Genomic DNA, 23,243 nt, shown 5'->3' on the forward strand with positions numbered 1-23,243 from the left:
GGTATCTGAGCGCTGCTTATTATTACCCACGGTGTGTGGTGCTCATTTATCGACCTCGGAAGGATGAAAGGCTGAGTTTGGCCTCGCTGGGATTCGAACCTGCGTTAGCAGGCTCTGCACAGATGTCAAAGTGAGCGCTCTACTCGCTGCGCCACTTGACCGGCTAGACCCCAGAAGACCCTGCATCAACGTCACCACTAGATACCATGCACTTTACATTACCAGACTTCTCTTCAGGTTCATCTCTAGATAACATTGCATGTAGACCACTAGACCCCGCATCAACGTCAGCACTAGATACCATGCACATTAAATCACCAGCCTTCAATTCAGGTTCATCTCTAGATAACATTGCATGTAGACCACTAAATCCGGCATCAACGTCACCACTATATACCATGCACATTAAATCACCAGCCTTCAATTCAGGTTCATCTCTAGATAACATTGCATGTAGACCACTAGATCCCGCATCAACGTCACCACTAGATATCATGCACTTTACATCACCAAACTTCACTCCAGGTTCATCTCTAGATAACATTGCAGGTAAACCACTAGACCCCGCATCAACGTCACCACTAGATACCATGCACTTTAAATCACCAGACCTCACTCCAGGTTCATCGCTAGATAACATTTCATGTAAACCACAAGACCCCACATCAATGTCACCACTAGATAGCATGCACTTTACATCACCAGACTTCACTCCAGTTTCATCTCTAGATAACACTGCATGTAAACCACTAGACCCCGCATCAACGTCACCACAAGATACCATGCACATTAAATCACCAACCTTCACTTCAGGTTCATCTCTAGATAACACTGCATGTAAACCACTAGACCCCGCATCAACGTCACCACGAGATACCATGCACTTTACATCACCAGACTTCACTCCAGGTTCATCTCTAGATAACACTGCATGTAAACCAGAAGACCCCACATCATCGTCGCCACTAGATACCATGCACCTTACATCCCCACACTTCACTTCAGGTTCATCTCTAGATAACACTGCATGTAAACCACTAGACCCCGCCTCAACGTCACCACTAGATACCATGCACTTTACATCCCCACACTTCACTTCAGGTTCATCTCTAGATAACATTGCATGTAAACCACTAGACCACGCATCAACGTCACCACTAGATACCATGCACTTTACATCCCCACACTTCACTTCAGGTTCATCTCTAGATAACATTGCATGTAAACCACTAGACCCCGCATCAACGTCACCACTAGATACCAAGGACTTTACATCCCAGCCTTCACTCCAGGTTCATCTCTAGATAACATTGCATGTAAACCACTAGACCCCACATCATCGCCACCACTAGATACCATGCACTTTACATCACCAGACGTCACTCCAGGTTCGTTTCTAGATAATATTACATGTAAACCACTAGACCCCGCATCAACGTCACCACTAGATACTATGCACTTTACATCACCAGCCTTCACTTCGGGTTCATCGCTAGATAACATTGCATGTAAACCACTAGACCCTGCATCAACGTCACCACTAGATACCAAGGACTTTACATCACTAGACTTCACTTCAGGTTCATCTCTAGATAACATTGCATGTAAACCACTAGACCACGCATCACCGTCACCACTAGATACCACACACTTTACATCACCAGACTTCACTTTACGTTCATCTCTAGATAACATTGCATGTAAACCAGTAGACCCTGCATCAATGTCACAACTAGATACTATTTACTTTACGCCACCAGCCTTCACTCCAAGTTCATCTCTAGATAACATTGCATGTAAACCAGTAGTCCCTGCATCACCATCCCCACTAGATACTATGCACTTTACATCACCAGACTTCTCTTCAGGTTCATCTCTAGATAACATTGCATGTAAACCACAAGACCCCACATCAATGTCACCACTAGATACCATGCGCTTTACATCACCAGACTTTACTCCAGGTTCATCTCGAGATAACACTGCATGTAAACCACTAGACCCCGCATCAACGTCACCACTAGATACCATGCACTTTACATCCCCACACTTCACTTCAGGTTCATCTCTAGATAACATTGCATGTAAACCACTAGACCCTGCATCAACGTCAATACTAGATACCATGCACTTTACATCACCAGACTTCTCTTCAGGTTCATCTCTAGATAAGATTGCATGTAAACCACTGGACCCTGCATCAACGTCACCACTAGATACCATGCACTTTACATCACCAGACTTCACTCCAGGTTCATCTCTAGATAACATTGCATGTAATAATAATAGTAATAATAATAATAATAATAATAATAATTTGGCACTTATATAGCGCTACGAACCCTCAGGTATCTGAGCGCTGCTTATTATTACCCACGGTGTGTGGTGCTCATTTATCGACCTCGGAAGGATGAAAGGCTGAGTTTGGCCTCGCTGGGATTCGAACCTGCGTTAGCAGGCTCTGCACAGATGTCAAAGTGAGCACTCTACTCGCTGCGCCACTTGACCGGCTAGACCCCAGAAGACCCTGCATCAACGTCACCACTAGATACCATGCACTTTACATTACCAGACTTCTCTTCAGGTTCATCTCTAGATAACATTGCATGTAGACCACTAGACCCTGCATCAACGTCAGCACTAGATACCATGCACATTAAATCACCAGCCTTCAATTCAGGTTCATCTCTAGATAACATTGCATGTAGACCACTAGATCCCGCATCAACGTCACCACTATATACCATGCACATTAAATCACCAGCCTTCAATTCAGGTTCATCTCTAGATAACATTGCATGTAGACCACTAGATCCCGCATCAACGTCACCACTAGATATCATGCACTTTACATCACCAAACTTCACTCCAGGTTCATCTCTAGATAACATTGCAGGTAAACCACTAGACCCCGCATCAACGTCACCACTAGATACCATGCACTTTAAATCACCAGACCTCACTCCAGGTTCATCGCTAGATAACATTTCATGTAAACCACAAGACCCCACATCAATGTCACCACTAGATACCATGCACTTTACATCACCAGACTTCACTCCAGTTTCATCTCTAGATAACACTGCATGTAAACCACTAGACCCCGCATCAACGTCACCACGAGATACCATGTACATTAAATCACCAGCCTTCACTTCAGGTTCATCTCTAGATAACACTGCATGTAAACCACTAGACCCCGCATCAACGTCACCACGAGATACCATGCACTTTACATCACCAGACTTCACTCCAGGTTCATCTCTAGATAACACTGCATGTAAACCAGAAGACCCCACATCATCGTCGCCACTAGATACCATGCACCTTACATCCCCACACTTCACTTCAGGTTCATCTCTAGATAACATTGCATGTAAACCACTAGACCCCGCCTCAACGTCACCACTAGATACCATGCACTTTACATCCCCACACTTCACTTCAGGTTCATCTCTAGATAACATTGCATGTAAACCACTAGACCACGCATCAACGTCACCACTAGATACCATGCACTTTACATCCCCACACTTCACTTCAGGTTCATCTCTAGATAACATTGCATGTAAACCACTAGACCCCGCATCAACGTCACCACTAGATACCAAGGACTTTACATCCCAGCCTTCACTCCAGGTTCATCTCTAGATAACATTGCATGTAAACCACTAGACCCCACATCATCGCCACCACTAGATACCATGCACTTTACATCACCAGACGTCACTCCAGGTTCGTTTCTAGATAACATTACATGTAAACCACTAGACCCCGCATCAACGTCACCACTAGATACTATGCACTTTACATCACCAGCCTTCACTTCGGGTTCATCGCTAGATAACATTGCATGTAAACCACTAGACCCTGCATCAACGTCACCACTAGATACCAAGGACTTTACATCACTAGACTTCACTTCAGGTTCATCTCTAGATAACATTGCATGTAAACCACTAGACCACGCATCACCGTCACCACTAGATACCACACACTTTACATCACCAGACTTCACTTTACGTTCATCTCTAGATAACATTGCATGTAAACCAGTAGACCCTGCATCAATGTTGCAACTAGATACTATTTACTTTACGCCACCAGCCTTCACTCCAAGTTCATCTCTAGATAACATTGCATGTAAACCAGTAGTCCCTGCATCACCATCACCACTAGATACTATGCACTTTACATCACCAGACTTCTCTTCAGGTTCATCTCTAGATAACATTGCATGTAAACCACAAGACCCCACATCAATGTCACCACTAGATACCATGCGCTTTACATCACCAGACTTTACTCCAGGTTCATCTCGAGATAACACTGCATGTAAACCACTAGACCCCGCATCAACGTCACCACGAGATACCATGCACATTAAATCACCAGCTTTCACTTCAGGTTCATCTCTAGATAACACTGCATGTAAACCACTAGACCCCTCATCAACGTCACCACGAGATACCATGCACATTAAATCACCAGCTTTCACTTCAGGTTCATCTCTAGATAACACTGCATGTAAACCACTAGACCCCGCATCAACGTCACCACTAGATACCATGCACTTTACATCACCAGAATTCACTCCAGGTTCATCTCTAGATAACACTGCATGCAGACCACTAGACCCCGCATCAATGCCACCACAAGATACCATGCACTTTACATCACCAGAATTCACTCCAGGTTCATCTCTAGATAACACTGCATGTAGACCACTAGACCCCGCATCAATGCCACCACAAGATACCATGCACTTTACGTCACCAGCTTTCACTTCAGGTTCATCTCTAGATAACACTGCATGTAAACCACTAGACCCTGCAGCCGTGATTTCAGGTTCAGACGCTGACTGTCTTCTCTCGTCACCTGTGTACCGGTTCTCATGGCCTTCTCTCCTCTTCTAGGTCTGGCCCTGATGCTGCATGCGCAGACAGGTGAGGAGAACGCGGATTACCTTCCCGGCACCAAGATCCAGCCTGTGGATGTGGGAATGCAAAAGGGTCCTTAAGGTTCACATACCCAGGCCTTTGGTGTTACTGAGGCGCTTTAATCCAGCAGCAGATCATAGGGTGATCTACTGCAGCCCAGCCAATCTCTGTATTCCCATATGTTTAGTCTCTGATCATGGTGCACTCAGCTGCTTCCCACTAGACATCCCAAAAGGGGGCGCCGCAGGGGGATCGGGAAAGGACCATTGTTACTCCCAGCCTGTCCGTCCCATTGGTGACCCAAAGCACATCCATTGTATCCAAGAAGCACACTTACCAGCCACCAAGAAGAGGCCAACCAGCAGCAGGTGCTGGAGGCAAAACAAACCACCATGCACCGGGGCAACAAGAGGGGCTTTAAGTGCCCCCTCGGGCTGCCTGGCATAGGCTCCTGCTTCTCTCATTGGCTCTCAAAGTACCCTGAGCTCCTCACACTGCCTATCCATGCACCACATGCTCCTCACACTGCCTATCCATGTACCACCAGCTCTTCACACTGCCTATCCATTACACTGCCTATCCATGTACCACACGCTCCTCACACTGCCTATCCATTATACTGCCTATCCATGTACCACACACTCCCCACACAGCCTATCCATCACACACGCTCCTCACTCTGCCAATTCATGTACTACAAGCTCCTCACACTGCCTATCCATGTACCACTAGCTCCTCACACTGCCAATTCATGTACTACAAGCTCCTCACACTGCGTATCCATGTACCACTAGCTCCTCACACTGCATATCCACCACACTGCCTATCCATGCACAACACGCTCCTCACACTGCCTATCCATGTACCACCAGCTCCTCCCACTGCCTATCCATCACACTACCTATCCATGTACCACATGCTCCCCACACTGGCAATCCATGTACCACACGCACCTCACACTGCCTATCCATGTACCACAAGCTCCTCACACTGCCTATCCATCACACTGTCTATCCATGTACCACACGCTCCTCACACTGCCTATCCATCACAGTGCCTATCTATGTTCCACACGCTCCTCACACTGCCTATCCATCACACTGCTTATCCATGTACCACACACTCCTCACACTGCCTATCCATGTACCACCAGCTCCCCACACTGCCTATCCATCACACTGCCTATCCATGTACCACACGCTCCTCATACTGCCTATCTATCACACTGCTTATCCATGTACCACAAGCTCCTCACACTACCTAGCCATGTACCACCAGCTCCTCACACTGCCTATCCATGTACCACCCACTCCTCACACTGCCTATCCATGTACCACACGCTCCTCACACTGCCTATCCATCACAGTGCCTATCCATGTACCACACTCTCCTCACACTGCCTATTATTGTACCACAAGCTCCTCACACTGCCTATCCACGTACCACACACTCCTCACACTGCCTATCCATCGCACTGCCTGTCCATGTGCTGCACGGTCCTCCACTGCCTGCCCATGTACCACACACACCCCACACTACCTATCCATGTTCCACACACTCCTCACACTGCCTATCCATGTACCAAAGCTCCTCACACTGCCTATCCATCACACTTCCTATCCATGTACCACACGCTACTCACACTGCCTATCCATGTACCACATGCTCCTCACAGTACCTATCCATGTACCACAAGCTCCTCACACTGCCTATCCATCACACTGCCTACCCATCACACTGCCTATCCATCACAGCGCCAGTCCATGTACCAAATGCTCCTCACACTGCCTATCCATCACACTGTCTATTCATGTACCACATGCTCCTAAACTGCCTATCCATCACACTGCCTATCCATGTACCACAAGCTCCTCACACTGTCTATCCATCATACTGCCTATCCATGTACCACACGCTCCCCACACTGCCTATCCATGTACCAAAAGCTCCTCACACTTCCTATCCAGCATACTCCCTATCCATGTACCACAAGCTCCCCACACTGCCTATCCATGTACCAAAAGCTCCTCACACGGCCTATCCATCACACTGCCTCTCCATGTACCACATGCTCCTCACACTGACCATCCATCACACTGTCTATCCATGTACGACACGCTCCTCACACTGCATATCCATGTACTACATGCTCCTCACACTGTCTATCCATGTACCACATGCTCCTCACACTGCCTATCCATCACACTGCCTATCCATGTACCGCACACTCCTCACACTACCTATCCATGTACCGAAAGCTCCTCACACTGCCTACCCATCACACTGCCTATCCATGTACCACAAGCTCCTCATACTGCCTATCCATCTACCACAAGCTCCTCACACTGCCTATCCATCACACTGCCTATCCATGTACCACATGCTCCACACACTGCCTATCCATCACACTGCCTATCCATGTACCACGCACTCCTCACACTGACTATCCATGTACCACAAGCTCCTCACACTGCCTATCCATCACACTGCCTATCCATGTACCACAGCCTCCTCACACTGCCTATCCATCACACTGCCTATCCATGTACCACATGCTCCTCACACTGCCTATTCATGTACCACATGCTCCTCACACTGCCTATCCATTACACTGTCTATCCATGTACCACACACTCCTCACACTGCCTATGCATCACACTGCCTATCCATGTACCACAAGCTCCTCACGGCTATCCATCACACTGCCTATCCATGTACCACATGCTGCTCACACTGCCTATCCATCACACTGCCTATCCATGTACCACAAGATCCTCACACAGCCTATTCATCACACTGCCTATCCATGTACCACAAGCTTCTCACACTGCCTACCAATGTACCACATGGTCCTCACACTGCCTACCAATGTACCACATGCTCCTCACACTGCCTATCCATCACTCTGCCTTTCCATGTACCACAAGCTACACACAATGCTTATCAACCACACTGCCTATCCATGTACCACACACTTCCCAGACTGCCTATCCATGTACCACGAGCTCCTCACACTGCCTATCCATCACCCTGCCTAACCATGTACCACATGCTCCTCACACTGCCTATCCATCACACTGCCTATCCATGTACCACACTGCCCACACTGCCTATCAATCATGCTGCGTATCCATGTAGCACACGCTCCTCAGACTGCCTATCCATGTACCACATGCTCCCCACACTGCCTATCCATGTACCACACCCTCCCCACACTGCCTATCCATCACACTGCCTATCCATGTACCACACGCTCCCCACCATGCCTATCCATCACACTGCCTATCCATGTACCACACACTCCTCCCACTACCTATCCATGTACCACAAACTCCTCACACTGCCTATCCATGTACCACAAGCTCCTCACAGTGCCTACGAATGTACCACACTCTCCCCACTCTGCTATCCATGTTCCACAAGCTCCTCACACTGCCTATCCATCACACTGCCTATCCATGTACCAAACACTCCTCACAAATCCTATCCATCACACTGCCTATCCATATACCACAAGCTCCTCCCACTGCCTATCCATGTACCACAAGCTCCTCACACTGCCTATCCATCACACGGCCTATCCATGTACCACACACTCCTCACACTGCCTATCCATCACTCTGCCTATCCAGGTACCACATGCTCCCCACACTGCCTATCCATGTACCACACGCTCCTCACACTGCCTATCCATCACACTGCCTATCCATGTACCACAAGCTCCCCACACTGCCTATCCATGTACCGCACGCTCCTCAGACTGCCTATCCATCACACTGTCTATCCATGTAACACAAGCTCCTCCCACTGCCTATCCATGTAGCACAAGCTCCTCACATTGAGTATCCATGTAGCACAAGCTCCTCACACTGCCTATCCATGTACCGCACGCTCCTCAGACTGCCTATCCATCACACTGTCTATCCATGTAACACAAGCTCCTCCCACTGCCTATCCATGTAGCACAAGCTCCTCACATTGAGTATCCATGTAGCACAAGCTCCTCACACTGCCTATCCATGAACCACAAGCTCCTCACTCTGCCTTTCCATGTACCACAAGCTACACACAATGCTTATCAACCACACTGCCTATCCATGTACCACACACTTCCCAGACTGCCTATCCATGTACCACGAGCTCCTCACACTGCCTATCCATCAAACTGCCTAACCATGTACCACATGCTCCTCACACTGCCTAGCCATCACACTGCCTATCCATGTACCACAGTCCCCATACTGCCTATCCATGTACCACGAGCTCCTCACACTGCCTGTCCATCACACTGCCTATCCATATACCAAAAGCTCCTCACACTGCCTATCCATCACACTGCCTATCCATGTACCACACACTCCCCCCACTGCCTATCCATCACACTGCCTATCCATGTACTGCATGCTCCCCCACACTACCTATCCATCACACTGCCAATCCATGTACCACACGCTCCCCACACTGCCTATCCATGTACCACAAACTCCTCACACTGCCTATCCATCACACTGCCTATCCATATACCACAAGCTACTCACACTGCCTATCCATCACACTGCCTATCCATGTACCACATGCTCTTCACACTGCCTATGCATCACACTGCCTATCCATGTACCACATGCTCACCACACTGCCTATCCACGTACCATACACTCCACACACAGCCCATACATCACACTGCCTATCCATGTACCACACGCTCCCCACACTACGATCTATGTACCACAAGCTCCTCACACTGCCTATCCATACGCTCCCCACATTGCCTATCCATGTACCAAACGGTCCTCACATTACCTATCCATGTACCGCACACTCCTCACACTGCCTATCCATGCACCACAAGCTCCACACACTGCCTATCCATGTACCACAAGCTCCTCACACTGCCTACCAATGTACCACATGCTCTTCACACTGCCTACCAATATACCACATGCTCCTCACACGGCCTATTCATCACACTGCCTAGCCATGTACCATAAGCTCCTCACACTGCCTACTAATGTACCACACGCTCCACACACTGCCTACCAATATACCACATGCTCCTCACACTGCCTATCCATCACACTGCCTATCCATGTACCACAAGCTCCACACACTGCCTACGAATGTACCACACACTCCTTACACTGCCTACCAATGTACCACACGCTCCCCACACTGCCTATCCATCTCACTGCCTATTCATGTACCACACGCTCCCCACACTGCCTATCCATGTACCACATGCTCCTCACACTGCCTATCCATGTACCACACGCTCCTCACACTGCCTATTCATGTACCACAAGCTCCTCACACTGCCTATTCATCACACTGCCTATCCATGTACCACACGCTCCCCACACTGCCTATTCATCACACTGCCTGTCCACGTACCACACGCTCACCACACTGCCTATCCATCATACTGCCTATCCATGTACCACACACTCCTCAGACTGCCTATCCATGTACCACACGCTCCCCACACTGCCTATCCATGTACCACACCCTCCCAACACTGCCTATCCATCACACTGCCTATCCATGCACCACACGCTCCCCACACTGCCTATCCATGTACCAAACGCTCCCCACACTGCCTATTCATCACACTTCCTATCCATGTACCACACGCTCCCCCACACTGCCTATCCATCATGCTGCCTATCCATGTACCACACGCTCCTCAGACTGCCTATCCATGTACCACACGCTCCCCACACTGCCTATCCATGTACCACACGCTCATCACACTGCCTACCCATCACACTGCATATCCATGTATAACACACTCCTCACACTACCTGTCCTTGTACCACAAACTCCTCACAATGCCTATCCATGTACCACAAGCTCCTCGCAGTGCCTACCAATGTACCACACACTCCTCACTCTGCCTATCCATCACAGTGCCTATCCATGTACCAAACACTCCTCACAAATCCTACCCATCACATTGCCTATCCATATACCACAAGCTCCTCACACTGCCTATCCATGTACCACAAGCTCCTCACACTGCCTATCCATCACACTGCCTATCCATGTACCACACACCCCTCACACTGCCTATCCGTCACACTGCCTATCCAGGTACCACATGCTCCCCACACTGCCTATCCATGTACCACATGCTCCTCACACTGCCTATCCATGTACCACACGCTCCTCACACTGCCTATCCATGTACCACAAGCTCCTCACACTGCCTATTCATCACACTTCCTATCCATGTACCACACGCTCCCCCACACTGCCTATCCATCATGCTGTCTATCCATGTACCACACGCTCCCCACCCTGCCTATCCATCACGCTGCCAATCCATGTACCACAAGCTCCTCACACTGCCTATCCATGTACCACACGCTCCCCACACTGCCTATCCATGTACCACACGCTCCACACACTGCCTATTCATCACACTTCCTATCCATGTACCACACGCTCCCCCACACTGCCTATCCATCATGCTGCCTATCCATGTACCACACGCTCCTCAGACTGCCTATCCATGTACCACCCGCTCCCCACACTGCCTATCCATGTAGCACAAGCTCCTCACACTGCCTATCCATCACACTGCATATCCATGTATAACACACTCCTCACACTACCTATCCATGTACCACAAGCTCCTCGCAGTTCCTACCAATGTACCACACGCTCCTCACTCTGCTATCCATGTTCCACAAGCTCCTCACACTGCCTATCCATCACACTGCCTATCCATGTACCAAACACTACTCACAAATCCTACCCATCACATTGCCTATCCATATACCACAAGCTCCTCACACTGCCTATCCATGTACCAAAAGCTCCTCACACTGCCTATCCATCACACTGCCTATCCATGAACCACACACCCCTCACACTGCCTATCCATCACACTGCCTATCCAGGTACCACATGCTCCTCACACTGCCTATCCATCATGCTGCCTATCCATGTACCACACGCTCCTCATACTGCCTATCCATGTACCACAAGCTCCTCACACTGCCTATCCATGTACCACAAGCTCCTCACACTGCCGATTCATCACACTGCCTATCCATGTACCACACGCTCCCCACACTGCCTATTCATCACACTGCCTATCCATGTACCACACGCTCCCCACACTGCCTATCCATCATGCTGCCTATCCATGTACCACACGCTCCTCATACTGCCTATCCATGTACCACACGCGCCCCACACTGCCTATCCATGTACCACACCCTCCCTACACTGCCTATCCATCACACTGCCTATCCAGGTACCACACGCTCCCCACCCTGCCTATCCATCACGCTGCCAATTCATGTCCCACATGCGCCTCACACTGCCTATCCATGTACCACAAGCTCCTCACACTGCCTATCCTCCACACTGCCTATCCATGTACCACACGCTCCCCACACTGCCTATTCATCACACTTCCTATCCATGTACCACACGCTCCCCACACTCCCTATCCATCATGCTGCCTATCCATGTACCACACGCTCCTCAGACTGCCTATCCATGTACCACACGCTCCCCACACTGCCTATCCATGTACCACACGCTCCTCACACTGCCTATCCATCACACTGCCTATCCATGTACCACAAGCTCCTCACACTGCCTATCCATTACACTGCCTATCCATGTACCACACACTCCTCACACTACCTATCCATGTACCACAAACTCCTCACACTGCCTATCCATGTACCACAAGCTCCTCACCGTGCCTACCAATGTACCACACGCTCCTCACTCTGCCTATCCATGTTCCACAAGCTCCTCACACTGCCTATCCATCACACTGCCTATCCATGTACCAAACACTCCTCACAAATCCTATCCATCACACAGCCTATCCATATACCACAAGCTCCTCACACTGCCTATCCATGTACCACAAGCTCCTCACACTGCCTATCCATCACACTGCCTATCCATGTACCACACACTCCTCACAATGCCTATCCATCACACTGCCTATCCAGGTACCACATGCTCCTCACACTGCCTATCCATCACACTGCCTATCCATCATACTGCCTATCCATGTATCACAAGCTCCTCACACTGCCTACCAATGTACCACAAGCTCCTCACACTGCCTATCCATGTACCACAAGCTACTCACGCTGCCTATCCATGTACCACAAGCTCCTCGCACTGCCTATCCATCACACTGCCTATACATCACATGTATATCCATGTACCACACGCTCCTCGAACTGCCTATCCATGACCATATGCTCCTCACACTGCCTCTCCATCACACTACCTATCCATGTACCACACACTCCCCACACTGCCTATCCATGTACCACGAGATTCTCACACTGCCTGTCCATCACACTGCCTATCCATATACCACAAGCTCCTCACACTGCCTATCCATCACACTGCCTATCCATGTACCACACGCTCCCCCACACTACCTATCCATCACACTGCCTATCCATGTACCACACGCATCCCACACTGCCTATCCATGTACCACAAGCTCCTCACACTGCTTATCCATCACACTGCCTATCCATATACCACAAGCTCCTCACACTGCCTATCCATCACACTGCCTATCCATGTACCACATGCTCTTCACACTGCCTATCCATCACACTGCCTGTCCATGTACCACATGCTCACCACTCTGCCTATCCACGTACCATACACTCCACACACTGCCTATCCATCACACTGCCTATCCATGTACCACACGCTCCCCACACTACGATCTATGTACCACAAGCTCCTCACACTGCCTATCCATCACACACTGCCTATCTGTGTAGCACACGCTCCTCACACTGTCTATTCATGTACCACAAGCTCCTCACACTGCCTATCCATGTACACTGCCTATCCATGTACCACATGCTCCTCACACTGCATATCCATCACACTGCCTATCCATATGCCACACGCTCCCCACACTGCCTATCCATCACACTGCCTATCCATGTACCACATGCTCCCCACACTGCCTATCCATGTGCCACACGCTCCTCACACTGCCTACGAATGTACCACAAGCTCCTCACACTGCCTAGCCATCACACTGCCTACCAATGTACCACAAGTCCCTCACACTGCCTATCCATGTACCACAAGCTCCTCACACTGCCTATCCATGTACCACACGCTCCTCACACTGCCTACCAATGTACGCCAAACTATTCATTCTATGCACCCCACTCTCCTTACTGCAGCTACTCCTGTACCTCAAGCACCTCACTCCGTCTGTCATATGTACCGACTTCTCAAACTCTCTCATGTTCCCCCATCGCCCCACAAGGTCTGTTTGTGTACCCCATGCACCTCCCACTCCGTGCCTACGTGCCCATGGCAGTTTCTCGCCAGCATCGGTCAATGCACAACACCATCCTTATAGAGCTCCTCCCACTTTGTGTACATGGCACTCTGGTTCCTCCTACTGTTTGTCCATTTGCCTCAACCCCCCCCCACCAACCCTCCCCCCATTATCTATACACAGGCCTCTGTCTCTTCAAACTGTCTGTACAGGCTGCTCCCGCTATCCATACACAGGCCTCTGGTTCCTCCCACTATCTATCACAGGCCTCTGGCTCCTCCCACTATCTATACACAGGTTGTTGGCTCCTCCCACTTTCTATACACATCCCTCTGACTCTTTAGGCCAGTACAGGCCCCTTCCACTATCTGTGCACAAGCCCCTGGCTCTTCAAACTGTCTGTACAGGCTGCTCCCACTATCCATACACAGGCCTCTGGTTCCTCCCACTATCTATACACAGGCCTCTGGCTCCTCCCACTATCCATACACAGGCCTCTGGTTCCTTCCACTATCTATACACAGCCCTCTGGCTCCTCCCACTATCCATACACAGGCTCTGGTTCCTCCCACTATCTATCACAGGCCTCTAGCTCCTTCCACTATCTATACACAGGCCTCTGACTCTTTAGGTCAGTACAGGCCCCTCCCACTATCTGTGCACAGGCCTCTGGCTCTTCTAATTGTCTGTACAGGCCCCTCCCACTATCTATATACAGGCCTCTGGTTCCTCCCACTATCTATACACAGGCCTCTGGCTCCTCCCACTATCTATACACAGGCCTCTGGCTCTTTAGATCAGTACAGGCCCCTCACACTATCTGTGCACAGGCCTCTGGCTCTTCAAACTGTCTGTACAGGTGTCAGGTCCCTGTGTACCCTCCCAATCCTCCTCACCTGATTCCACTGAAGTAAGGTCCTCGGATACAGTACCAGATGGTTTGCTCTTCTTTTTCTTGTCGAAATATGGCTTTTCTTTAGGCTTGTGGTCCTTCCGTTCGTGTAAATAGGGTCTGGCTCCCCCGGAGGCCACCTTGGCAGAGCTGGAACCTGTCCTTGGGGTACCCCGGGGAGCCAGCCCCAAAGCAGGGAAAAAGCCAAGTGGCGGAAAAAACCCTGATGTCCAAGAGTCTTGATTGGAGTTAAACGTTCCGGAGTGCAGAGTAGAAACAAATGGGATCTTAGAACTGAAACGTGGCAGCAGGAAGTTTAAGCAGCTATTCCCTGGGATAGGAAGCAATTGCCTCAAAAATAGAAACAGGAAAAAACACGGAGAGAATAAAGCAGGTGAGTGGTGCGGTAAGGAATAACTAACACCAAACCCAATGATGCGGAGGTCCGCGTAAGGATCCCTGGCGCACGAGTGCTCCAGGCAAAGAGAGCGGAGACCGCTGAAAGAAGGAGGCGAACAGCAGGAAACGAAGGTAAGAAATGAGCGGCGATAGATGCCGGAATAGTACTAGAAGTGAACCGCAAGACAGCGGAAGAAACCCAGGTTCAAACAGGACGCGGATAGTAGGAATGCCGGCAAGACGCCGAAAGAGAAAAAGGTACGGAAAGACAGAAAGAAACAAACCTTAGTAGGGAGGCAGGAATAAGAGATACACACAGAAAAAACAAGGAAGAAAGTCAGGGCGAAACTGACAGGTAAGAGGACTAAAGTTTAAGTCGCACAGAGCGTTGTGCCAAGAACAACAGATATAACGCAATGAGCGCGGGGGCGGGGTCTGGTAATATACTAGACGCCGCCATATTGGATGAGGACTAGAGTGGTAGGAGAGCTAAAGTTAATGCCTCCAGCGCTCCCACAGCTTCCACCCGCAGTTCCTGACAGTATACCCCCGTCTCCTCGGAACCCCCCCCGGCTTTCCCGGATGACGTTGATGGAACCTTCTTAGCAATCGGGGGGCATGAATATGGGAGCTTGGTTCCCAGGACCTCTCTTCTACAGGGTAGCCCTTCCAATGCACCAGGTATTGTACCCTGCCCTTACGATATCGTGAATCAACCAGGTAGGAAACCTCATACTCATCAGGAACTGGAGCTACAGGAGTTTGCACTTTAAGAAACCGTCTCTGGAAAGGGTCTTCCTTGTGCAGTTTCAGGAGGGAGGTGTGGAAAACTGGATGAACCCTCTGGAGATATTTGGGTAACTTAAGCTTATAGGCCACCGGATTGATTCTGGACAGGACGGGAAAGGGACCCAAATATCTTGAAGAGAATTTACCAGTGTGAACCCATTTTGGCAGGAACTTGGTAGACAACCAGACTAACTGACCTGCCTTCCAGTCTGGGTTTTTACGCCGGCCCTTGTCGGCCCACCTCTTTTGTGATTGTTGACTGGTTTCGTGTGCCTTCTTGGCTAAGGTATGTACTTCATGTAGGTCCTTTAGTATACTGTCTAGGGCAGGTACATCAGTTGAAGGTCTATTATTCTAAGGTAAGTGTTGAGGATGATAGCCATAGGTACAGTAGAAAGGGCTCATCTGGATGGTTGTATGGAAGGAATTGTTATAGGCGAATTCTGCCTGTGGAAGGAATCGAAACCATTCGTCCTGCTGGGGGCTACAAAAGCATCTTAGGTACTGTTCGAGGCTTGCATTAAGCCTCTCCGGCTGCCCGTTACTCTGGGGATGGTATCCTGAAGAAAGAGCCCTGTGAATACCCAATGATTGACAGAGCGCTGACCAGAACCTGGAGGTGAACTGAGAACCTCGATCCGATACAATGGTCCTGGGTAAACCATGAAGACGAACCACATCACAGAGGAAAGTGGCTGCGGTTTCTGGTGCTGTCGGTATATGGGAGAAGGCGGAGAAATGAGCTAGTTTACTGTAGGAATCTACCGTAACCATGATTACGGTCTTACCATATGATCTGGGGAGGTCAACAATGAAGTCTGTGGAAATGTGCTCCCACAGACGTTCTGGCAACTGTGGCTGTTGCAATAATCCAACCGGTTTCCCCGTTTGGTACTTGCTAGATGCGCAAACAGGGCAAGAGGATACGTATTCCTGTACGTCCTTCCTAAGGGTGGGCCACCAGAAACCCCTGTGAAGTAGCTCGTATGTCTTCCTGATTCCAGGGTGGCCTACTAGGGGGGCATCGTGACACCAGGAAAGCACCTGTCTCTGTAACGGCTTAGTGGGAATAAAGAGAGCAGAACCATGGTAAAAGAGACCATCACTAGCCTGAGTAACAGTAGAGGGTAATCCGGCTTGCACATTATAACCTGGGATCAGATCCTGAAGAAAAAGGGAGGCTGCTGCAACTATCTTAAGGTCCGGAAACACCAGTTCGTGATTCTTATCGTCCCCTGAGTCGTCCCCGTATCTGCGGGACAAAGCATCAGCCTTATGGTTCTCCGAACCTGGAATGTGAGTAATTATAAAGTCAAATTGTAAGAAGAAGTAGGCCCACCTGGCATGACGGGCATTTGTGCATTCCATCTGTTGAAGGACTTGTAGGTTGCGGTGGTCGGTGCGGATTAGGAAGCTATGGGCCGCACCTTGCAGGAGGTGGCCCCATTCTTGGCAAGCTAACTTGATAGCCAACAGTTCTCTCTCAAGGACAGAATAGTTCCGTTCACTGCTGGTCAACGTTTTAGAGTAGTAGGCAACCGGGTGTTCTTCCCCATCATCTGCCTTCTGGAGTAGAATGGCCCCTACTGCCCCAATGGAAGCGTCTGTTTCCAAGATGAACTGTTTAGCCTGATCTGGTTGGACGAGAATGGGAGCTGAAATAAACAAATCCTTTAGTCGTTGAAAGGCTTCTCTGGGTCTTATGTCAAAGATGAATTTGACTCCCTTTTTTAGAAGAGATGTGATGGGTAACACTATGTTGGAAAAATTGGGTATAAAACGTCTGTAAAAATTTGCCAACCCAAGAAACCCTTGTACTTCTTTGACGTTCGAGGGTTTCTTCCATTCCACTATGGCCTTTATCTTCCTTGGGTCCATCTCAATGCCGTCCTTAGATAGGATGAAACCTAAGTAGGATATAGTGGTCACCTCAAACTCACACTTCTCAGGTTTGACCAGCAGTTGATGTATTTGTAGACGATGTAGTACCTCCTTGACAAGTCGGCGGTGGTCTTTTAAAGTGCGAGAAAATACCAATATATCGTCTATGTAGACGACCACAGACAGAAACAGCATGTCCGAAAATATCTTATCCATGAACCGTTGGAATTTAGCTGGCGCATTTACCAGCCCAAAGGGCATCACCCTATATTCAAAGAGCCCCAAAGGGGTACGAAAGGCAGTCTTCCATTCGTCGCCCTTTCGTATCCTCAAAAGATGGTATGCACCTCTTAAATCAAGCTTGGTAAAATAGACAGCCCCCTGGACTGCCTCCAGGACTTCTCGTATCAATGGCATAGGGTATCTGTCGCGAATGGTGACTTGATTTAGGCCCCTGTAGTCTATGCATGGTCGTAGTTCAGAGGTGTCTTTCTTTGGGATAAAGAACAAGGAAGCCCCACAAGAAGAATTGGATTCTTGGATAAGTCAGTTTTGTAAATTAGCGTCCAGGTAGTCTTTGAGAGCACGTTTTTCTGGCATGGATAATGGATACATGCGACCAAAAGGCACCACTGCTTCCGGCGTAAGGTCTATGGAACAATCTTCATTCCTATGAGGGGGTAAGATTCTTGGCAGTGTATCTAGGAACACCTCAGCATATTCCCGGTATTGGAGCGGAACAGAAGACACGGTCACTGTTCGGATGGTGTTGGTCTCTTCTTCATGGGATTCTTTGACAGGAAGTTTCATGCAGTTAGATCCGCAGTATGATGAGTTAAAACTCACTCTGTTGGACGTCCAGTCGATGGTGGGGTTATGCCGTCTCAACCAAGGTATCCCGATAACCAGGGGGAAGTGAGCTGCCCTGATAAGATCGAAAACCATATACTCTTGATGATCTCCCAGTTTCATCCTCAATGGAATAGTCTCGTTGATTATGGGACCTGAAGACAAAGGTGTACCGTCCACTCCTTCGACTGGGTCTTGGCTTAGGTTTTGAAGGTACCCTCTTCTTCTTGGCCCAATTTAAGTCGATAAAGTTACCCGCTGCACCGCAATCCAGCATAGCCAAAACTTCTATGGGTCCAGAATCAGATAGCCAAAGGTGTACTCTGAATATAATGAGTTGATTGTCGTCTGAATCCTCTATTGGTTTGGAAGAGTTGCAAGGGTGGCAGGTGGCTCCCCCGATACTTCCCTTGCGTAAGAACGGGGGCTGGAGTTTTCCTTCCTCCTGGGTGGTACTTCTGGACAGTTCCTTAAGAGATGTTTGGACGAACCACAATACATACATAACCCAGCTTCACGAATGCGTCTTCTCTCTTCCTGGGTTAACGGTCCTCGCATGGATCCAATCTGCATTGGCTCTTCCGTAAAATACGTGTTCCTAGGGGATGGTGATTGGGAAGGCGGTGTGGATGTCTGAGGAACGCTGCGACCTCTTTTTCTTTCCTGACGACGTTCTAGTATCCGATACTCAATCTGTAAAGACAATGTTACCAAATCCTGAAAGGAGGCCGGCCTGGCCACTCTGGCTAGTTCATCCTTAATCTCGTCTTGGAGACCCCGGCGGAAAATGGTCTGTTTAGCTGAGTCCGGCCAGTCGGACTTAGCGGCCAGCCTCATAAAACGGGATATGTACGTCTGTAGGTCTGTGGTTCCCTGCCGTACATCGAGTATCGCTTCCAGAGAGGTGTACTTCTGGTCGGTCGAATCGCGCTTTAAGCGATTCCACAAAGTGGTCAAAGTTGTTTAAGGAGGGATCATTCCCGGTGACCAAGGGAGTGGCCCAGGATAGAGCATTTCCCATAAGATTGGCGATGATGAATCCAACTCTGGATCGAGCGGTGTCATAGGCATAAGGTCTGAAAGTGAAATGGACCTGGCAGGCGTCAAGGAAGTCCTTCAGACCCCCAGGATGTCCGTCGTATTTACCGAAGGACAAAGCCATGGGTGGTAAGTCCCCCTGGTCCTCGCGGCGCAGCACCACCTGCTGCCTCAAGCCGATATTCTCATTACGTAAAGCCTGTACTTCAACCGTAAGGTTCTGCATGGCAGCCACCAGTTCTTGATACTGTTCCAGGGACGCCATGGGTATCTTAGGGCGTTGTATGCTGTCAGGTCCCTGTGTACCCTCCCAATCCTCCTCACCTGATTCCACTGAAGTAAGGTCCTCGGATACAGTACCAGATGGTTTGCTCTTCTTTTTCTTGTCGAAATATGGCTTTTCTTTAGGCTTGTGGTCCTTCCGTTCGTGTAAATAGGGTCTGGCTCCCCCGGAGGCCACCTTGGCAGAGCTGGAACCTGTCCTTGGGGTACCCCGGGGAGCCAGCCCCATAGCAGGGAAAAAGCCAAGTGGCGGAAAAAACCCTGATGTCCAAGAGTCTTGATTGGAGTTAAACGTTCCGGAGTGCAGAGTAGAAACAAATGGGATCTTAGAACTGAAACGTGGCAGCAGGAAGTTTAAGCAGCTATTCCCTGGGATAGGAAGCAATCGCCTCAAAAATAGAAACAGGAAAAAACACAGAGAGATTAAAGCAGGTGAGTGGTGCGGTAAGGAATAACTAACACCAAACCCAATGATGCGGAGGTCCGCGTAAGGATCCCTGGCGCACGAGTGCTCCAGGCAAAGAGAGCGGAGACCGCTGAAAGAAGGAGGTGAACAGCAGGAAACGAAGGTAAGAAATGAGCGGCGATAGATGCCGGAATAGTACTAGAAGTGAACCGCAAGACAGCGGAAGAAACCCGGGTTCAAACAGGACGCGGATAGTAGGAATGCCGGCAAGATGCCGAAAGAGAAAAAGGTACGGAAAGACAGAAAGAAACAAACCTTAGTAGGGAGGCAGGAATAAGAGATACACACAGAAAAAACAAGGAAGAAAGTCAGGGCGAAACTGACAGGTAAGAGGACTAAAGTTTAAGTCGCACAGAGCGTTGTGCCAAGAACAACAGATACAACGCAATGAGCGCGGGGGCGGGGTCTGGTAATATACTAGACGCCGCCATATTGGATGAGGACTAGAGCGGTAGGAGAGCTAAAGTTAATGCCTCCAGCGCTCCCACAGCTTCCACCCGCAGTTCCTGACAACAGGCTGCTCCCACTATCTATACACAGCCCTCTGGCTCCTCCCACTATCAATACACAGGCTCTGGTTCCTCCCACTATCTATCACAGGCCTCTAGCTCCTTCCACTATCTATACACAGGCCTCTGGCTCTTTAGGTCAGTACAGGCCCCTCCCACTATCTGTGCACAGGCCTCTGGCTCGTCTAACTGTCTGTACAGGCCCCTCACAGGCCCCTGGCTCTTCCCACTATCAATACACAGGCCTCTGGCTCCTTCCACTATCTATACACAGGCCTCTGGCTCCTCCCACTATCCATACACAGGCCTCTGGTTCCTCCCACTATCTATCACAGGCCTCTGGCTCCTTCCACTATCTATACACAGGCCTCTGACTCTTTAGGTCAGTACAGGCCCCTCCCACTGTCTGTGCACAGGCCTCTGGCTCTTCTAACTGTCTGTACAGGCCCCTCCCACTATCTTTACACATGCCTCTGGCTCCTCCCACTATCCATACACAGGCCTCCGGCTCCTCCCACTATCTATACAAAGGCCTCTGCCTCCTCCCACTATCCATACACATGCCTCTGGCTTCTCCCACGATCCATACGCAGGCCCCTGGCTCCTCCCACTATCTATACACAGGCCTCTGGCTCCTTCATTATCTGAGCACAGCAGGTCTCGGGGTTCGTGCATGACCCTCAGGTCCCTCACACACTGCTTTCCCACTGGCCTCAGGCCTGCTACCGATGGTATTAGTGTGCTGCAGTTGAAGCCATCATGATCTCCCTTGAGGCCTGCAAAGCCAGGGGCTCCTGAAACTCTGTGTTCATTTGTTGGGTGTGGACAGCTATCTTTCCCTGTAAGGAAGCCCTTCTCTTTCACACTGACGCAGTGTGCATCGCGACGCCATCTGCAGCGACTCAGAATACAGCAAGCAGCACAATACTCTAAGAACAACACAAGCCGAACCAGAGAAAGGCCTTCAGAGGTCAGGCCCTAACACCAGATGTCTCCATTGCCTTCTAGCGTCAGGCGCCTACAAGCTGGTGTGCTACTACTCAAACTCAGCGCGGCACAGGGCGGAGCCTGCCCGCTTCACGCCGGCGGATGTGGCCCCCTGCCTCTGCACCCACCTGGTCTACGCCTTCGCCACCATTCGGGACAACATGCTGGCCCCCGTGCAGCCCGATGAGACCCAGGTCTACCGGCAGTTCAACGACGTCAAACAACAGTGAGTAGCTTTCCACTAGCCCAAGAAAGTGGCCACTGGCCAACGGGGGTTAGCCAGTTCCAAGGGGTGCATGACGGGCAATCGACAGTGGCTGCATAGGGGGTGTAGCCTTTGACCCCAAGATCTCAAGGAAAGAGCACAGTGCATCCTTGGCAGGGCACTGTGGTGCCGGCCTCTGAGCAGGGCCATCTACCCCCACTATGTTTTGGTAGTAATGCAGAGCCCTTTTGGCTCCACAAAGTATGTAGGCTGCAATAATGAGAGGTCTTGGGGGCGTAGGAATGATGGCGCTGCCGCCCGCCTTTACTACGCTACCAGCGTAGGCACGCTGACTGACAGGACAGGAGTTCTCTTCTATCAGTCAGCGTGCTCACACTACACGGAGGAGGGGCAGGACATCCTGTCCGGTGTGGTGGCTGCAGGCTGTGTGCTAACTACGGAGGGTGCGAGCAGTTCACTGACGCATGGTGTATTTGTAATGTGTTTGTATGTATGTGTGTGTGTTTGCTTTTATGCATGCGTGCCTGCAAGGAGTGGTATGAATGCTGTATGGATGCATATGAATGAGACTGTGTATCTGCATTTGTAAAGAGGGAGTACAGAGAGCGCAACATTTAGTGGGGGTCGGGGGCAGCTAACGCCATGTTTTAATTTACCCTTGATGCATAGCATGAAATTCCATGTGGCATT

The 23,243-nt window shown here is 49.8% G+C and overlaps 1 protein-coding gene across 2 annotated transcripts in view; it reads left to right on the top strand.

Moving 5' to 3' along the window:
• Positions 1–23,243, top strand: part of LOC138520759 (acidic mammalian chitinase-like) — a 337,432-nt gene that overhangs the window by 246,240 nt on the left and 67,949 nt on the right. For both annotated transcript variants that reach the window (XM_069633048.1, XM_069633047.1), the window contains exons 3-4: positions 4,917–4,946; positions 22,349–22,553. In XM_069633048.1, coding sequence (XP_069489149.1) covers positions 4,917–4,946; positions 22,349–22,553 — 235 coding nt within the window. The remainder of the gene's footprint in view (positions 1–4,916; positions 4,947–22,348; positions 22,554–23,243) is intronic.

Source organism: Ambystoma mexicanum, chromosome 13, assembly GCF_040938575.1.
Source record: "Ambystoma mexicanum isolate Mex_15411 chromosome 13, UKY_AmexF1_1, whole genome shotgun sequence".
In the NCBI taxonomy this organism is placed as follows: domain Eukaryota; kingdom Metazoa; phylum Chordata; class Amphibia; order Caudata; family Ambystomatidae; genus Ambystoma; species Ambystoma mexicanum.